General features: G+C 33.5%; 1 protein-coding gene across 1 annotated transcript in view; it reads right to left on the reverse strand.

The window, feature by feature from the left end:
* Positions 1-318: 318 nt before the first annotated feature.
* Positions 319-4,862, reverse strand: part of LOC103656602 (RNA-binding motif protein, X chromosome-like) — a 16,576-nt gene continuing 12,032 nt past the window's right edge. The window contains exons 5-8 of the mRNA XM_008684014.2: positions 2,611-2,725; positions 1,605-1,730; positions 1,438-1,526; positions 319-711 (exon numbers count right to left, since the gene is read on the reverse strand). Coding sequence (XP_008682236.1) covers positions 410-711; positions 1,438-1,526; positions 1,605-1,730; positions 2,611-2,725 — 632 coding nt within the window. The 3' untranslated portion in view covers positions 319-409. The remainder of the gene's footprint in view (positions 712-1,437; positions 1,527-1,604; positions 1,731-2,610; positions 2,726-4,862) is intronic.

Genomic DNA, 4,862 nt, shown 5'->3' on the forward strand with positions numbered 1-4,862 from the left:
ACATACTGCTTTATAGTATATGCATTTATATTCAGAAACAAGGAAATTTTAGGCAAACAGTGCAATTCACCTTCCAAAGAAATTTGCTTTCCTGTTTTTTTTATTTTGCTTTCACTTTTTAAACTCAATAATATCAGACAAGAAATGCCATTTCATGGAAATTTTTACTCTGAAAATTTTAACAATGCACACATTACAGTCAAAAAACTTATCTCGTTTTCATCAATTAACAATTGTGAAATTACTTTGAATACTTTTTTTTTTTTGTCTTATCCAAAAATTCATGGAGGGCAAGTTAACGTATGCCTTTCCCCATTAAAGTAACATTTTCCTTTTATTAGTACTAAAACAACAGAAAAAAAGTAGCAGTTAAATTTCCTCTGACAAAAAATTGGTACAGAACTTGTTTTTAATATCTGCTACGGCCTGCTCTTTCAGATCGGCTTCCCCCACAACCTCCTCTGGAAGCCCCACAACTTGAGCTACCATATGATTCACGAGAAGGGTATACCCTATCCACAGAGGGTGGAAACCCTCGTTCTTGTCTGCTACCACGCTCACGGCTACTTATATAGAGATCGCTCCGGCTGCTTGAGTAACTTTCCCGACCTCCACCATATCCATTACGTGTGCAGCTATAATCATCATAGCGACTGCTTCCACCGTAACTTATAGGGGGCCCACGTGCTGGCGGTACACCACGGGAGCTACCTGTAAGGTCAACAATGAAGTAAAAAAACTAACTACATTATGCTTTTTATGGAACCATTACACCATGATTCTAGTTTAAGTACTAAATATTTGGAAGAAATATGTTTTTATCATCCTCTGCTGAAAAGATATTATGCTGCACTAATGAAGATATTTTAAATTTAAACAGAAATGGAAACGTAGGGGCGCCTGGGTGGCACAGCGGTTAAGCGTCTGCCTTCAGCTCAGGGCATGATCCCAGCGTTGTGGGATCGAGCCCCACATCAGGCTCCTCCGCTATGAGCCTGCTTCTTCCTCTCCCACTCCCCCTGCTTGTGTTCCCTCTCTCGCTGGCTGTCTCTATCTCTGTCGAATAAATAAATAAAATCTTAAAAAAAAAAAGAAATGTAAAAGTAGCATGTTGTAGGTTAAATAATTTGAAGTAAGTGTTCTGTTTCTGAAAATGGGCTGAAATTCTGACCTTCAGATTTTTCTATGCTTCATGCTGTTAAACACTCTCCCTTGTTAGTTAAAAATGTTAAAATGTTTTTGATGGGACTGCCAATTTACCCTCAAAACCAACCTGTCAGTTTAAATGGACTATTAAAAAAGTAATTCAAACATCTTCAAACTAATAAAAGGCCACAATGTAGTTTTGCCTCTGGAATTAAAAGTAACATTATATACTCAACAATCTGACCTGTTAAATCTAATTGTATGAGTTTTAAGTAACAACTGGACTCTTACCATAACTCTCATATGATTCTCTGTAAGAGCCTCCACTTGAATGTTCAGAATAACCTCTATCACGACCACCACTGTGGCCATCACGGTCACTAAATTAAAAAAAAAGGCATTAATGTAATAAGAACTGCAAGCAGCTATTTGATAAAAAATTTAAGTTTTCACAGTACCTATATCCTCTAGAGTAATGTTCAGACCGAGAACTTGAATGGCCATAGTAACGGTATGCATAGTCTCTAGATGGTGGAGCATAATCCTTGGTGTCTCGGGAACTTGGATAATCTCTGCTTGAATAACTTCAATAAAACAGTGTATTTTTAAAATGCAGTTACTTATATCCAGAACATATATACAAAACTCTGATAATAGAAAGACAAAACATTTTTCAATGGGCAGACTTGAATACACTTTTCTCTAAAGAATATACACAAATGGCCAACAAGTACATGAAAAGATGCTCAATCAGTTATTAGGTAAATACAAATCAAAACAAACTAGTCACTGTCTCGCCACACCTACTATGTTGGCTGTCACTTTTAAAAAAACAGTTAGTAATATAAAGAAATTAAAATCTGTAAACTAATAGTAAAATTGTAAAATAGTGCAGTCCCTGTGGGAAAGGTTGGTGGTTTCTTAAAAAATTACCGAATTACAACAGGACCCCACAACTCCACACCTAAATATATGCCCAAAAGAAACTAAAACAGGTATTCAAATATTTGCAGATCAATGTTCACAACTGTACTATGGTGGAAATACCCCAGACTGTGTTCACTGCATATACAATGGAATATAACCCCCCCAAAAAAAAACATAATAAGGATTCATGCTACAACATGCATGTTTCTTGAAAACATTTGTGCTAAAGAAGCCAGACACAAAATGTTAAAATGATTTGACTCCATCAGTATAATCTATGCAGAAGAGGTAAATCCACAGAGACAGAACATAGATTGGTGTTTGTTAGGCTCTGGAAGCAGGTGGGGGCAACATTAAGGGTTATCTGGGGATGATAAAAATGTTTTGGAACTACATAAAGATGGTAGTTGTTTAACACTGTAATGTACAAAGTGTTACTGATATTAACTTTAAAATATTTAATTTTGTTAGTGAATTTCACTTCAACAACAAAAATCCACTATGACTTAACAGTTTATATAATTTGTTTTCCTTTACCTCTCTTTGGTATTGTAACCATCTTCTCTTGGTGAAATACAGTCATCTCTCCGGGAAGAGACTGGCTCTTTGCGTGAAGGACCTCTATAATTTTCTCTCCCACGTGATGGTGGACCTTTAATTTAAAAATTCTTAAATAAGTATCTCAATAACTTTTATAAAGAAAAATCAAAACAGATTTCTTTCCATAATTCTTAAAGATTTATCCATTTAAATACTATTTATGATTATTTTTGTCTGCTTTTTACATATTCCTGAACGTCTTATCTTCTGGTGTCTTCCCTATGTAAATTTTGCATAATCTTTAAATTGCCATCAGTAGATAAAAAACTTCTAAACAATTTTGGTAGCTACCTTCCACCTATCCAATGATTAAATCGGCCTCTTTACTTTCACTTGTCAGCTTTTCTTCCCTATTTGTCACTGTCTTACTTAATCCATCTCTTGTCCAAGTTACTTTTTAAAAGTCTTTTAATCATGCTTGAGCTGTTCAATATACTCTCCACTATAATGGTCCCACTACAACTGAACTATTCTTTTCCACATTCACTACCAGCCTAGTTAAAATGTTTCAATGCCCCTCAAAGATCACGGTATTTATTAAGCTATTATAATTTAGTGTCAAACTATTTTCCCATTTACCTTAGTCTTTTCATACTCTTCTTAACCATTCTTTTAGGTTTCAAGATTCCTCATGTTTTCTTGTCTTTTACCAATGTATACACACTAACACTGTCAAGAATACTTATTGTTTGCAAGTATTAATACAACAAAGGGATTTATAAATCACTTTAATGTATTAAGTAATTATCCCATTTTTCATCACTTTCCTTTATTGTCTTCTCTATAGCCACATCACTCTAATTAATTTAAACATGTTTTATAATCCTTGTCTTCTTTAAACAATCTCTCCACTGCATGGAACCAACTGCCTTTTCCTGCTTTCATTAAGTCTCTTCATAATTTTCTATTTACTGCCCCCAACTTCAAAACTTCTAGTACCTTGTATACTTGATGTATACTGCTTTCTCTACCCCTCTGCTCATTTAAAGTGCTGTTTTTCTTTTTAATTCTTAAATGTTCCTGATATCACCTAAATATTTCCCATAGCTTTCTATGTTCCACTGTTCCTTCATGGCCAGTGTTTCTCAAACAGCTTAAACGAAAAATTCAGAGTGAATCATTCAGTCATTAAAACTGCTCCAGCTAAACGATATTTTCCTTTCCCTTCTTTTTATCTTCATACTAATTGTTCATGAATATTAAAAGCACAAACAAAATGTGTAAAATCTTCAAACTGTTTGCTGACTGAAATACCTATGTATCTTTTTTCAGCTAAAAAAAAAGTACTGATTTCAATTCATCCCATTCACACCAACAGTGTTATCTTTCCCTTGGGGCATTAGATGCCAAATTCTTTACATATATTTTCTAATTTATCATACCCAGTGGCTGATAGCTTAGTCTTTGTAATGATGGCAATGCTGATGTCTAATGCTTTTATTAGCAATATTATTTAAGGGCTAATTTGGAAAGTAGTGTATCCCTTCCTAAATATGAAGCTTTTTCCCATAAATATTCTCTTCACATACCAATTATTATTCCTAGTTATTAGAATTCAGCCCCCCCCTTACTTTTTTTGCCTAATTATTTCATTGGAAATGTGTAGGCTTCTTATGTAATTAAGACAACAGAAAATTACACTTAACTTCACTGAACGTCTACATATGAAAGGTAAATCTGATAATGTCAACTGTTTAGGCATAATGGTTAAACAACAGTGCCAAATTAAAGAACTGAAGTTTTCACTTTCTCTAAATTTGAATATATATTATTTCATTAAGACTTTCTTTACCATCTTGATTCCTTCTCTGTTCAATCCAAGATCTTACACCTTCTCCTCAAAATTATGTTTTTATATTTGATTCTACTTATCTCTTGCTTTCTTTAAATTCTCTCAAGTAATTTCAAATTCCCTAAGGACTATTATCTTACAGTTTAAAACATCTCCATCAACCTTAGGGATGAACTTATATCTTCCATGTATTTCATAACAATATTATAATATAGCTTCATAACTAAATACACCTGTATGATTTCCTCCAATTTAAATAAAGTTTATACATCTATTATTTAAATTTTGTAAATCTATCAAGACTTTTTCTTATTAATAACCATCAAAGCCCACAGTGATCTCTGTTCTACATAACAAAATATTTTCCATTCATTTATCATGAAATACTTATACTAGA

This window comes from Ursus maritimus (assembly GCF_017311325.1).
Source record: "Ursus maritimus isolate PB19 chromosome Y unlocalized genomic scaffold, ASM1731132v1 scaffold_Y5, whole genome shotgun sequence".
Classification (NCBI taxonomy): Eukaryota; Metazoa; Chordata; class Mammalia; order Carnivora; family Ursidae; genus Ursus; species Ursus maritimus.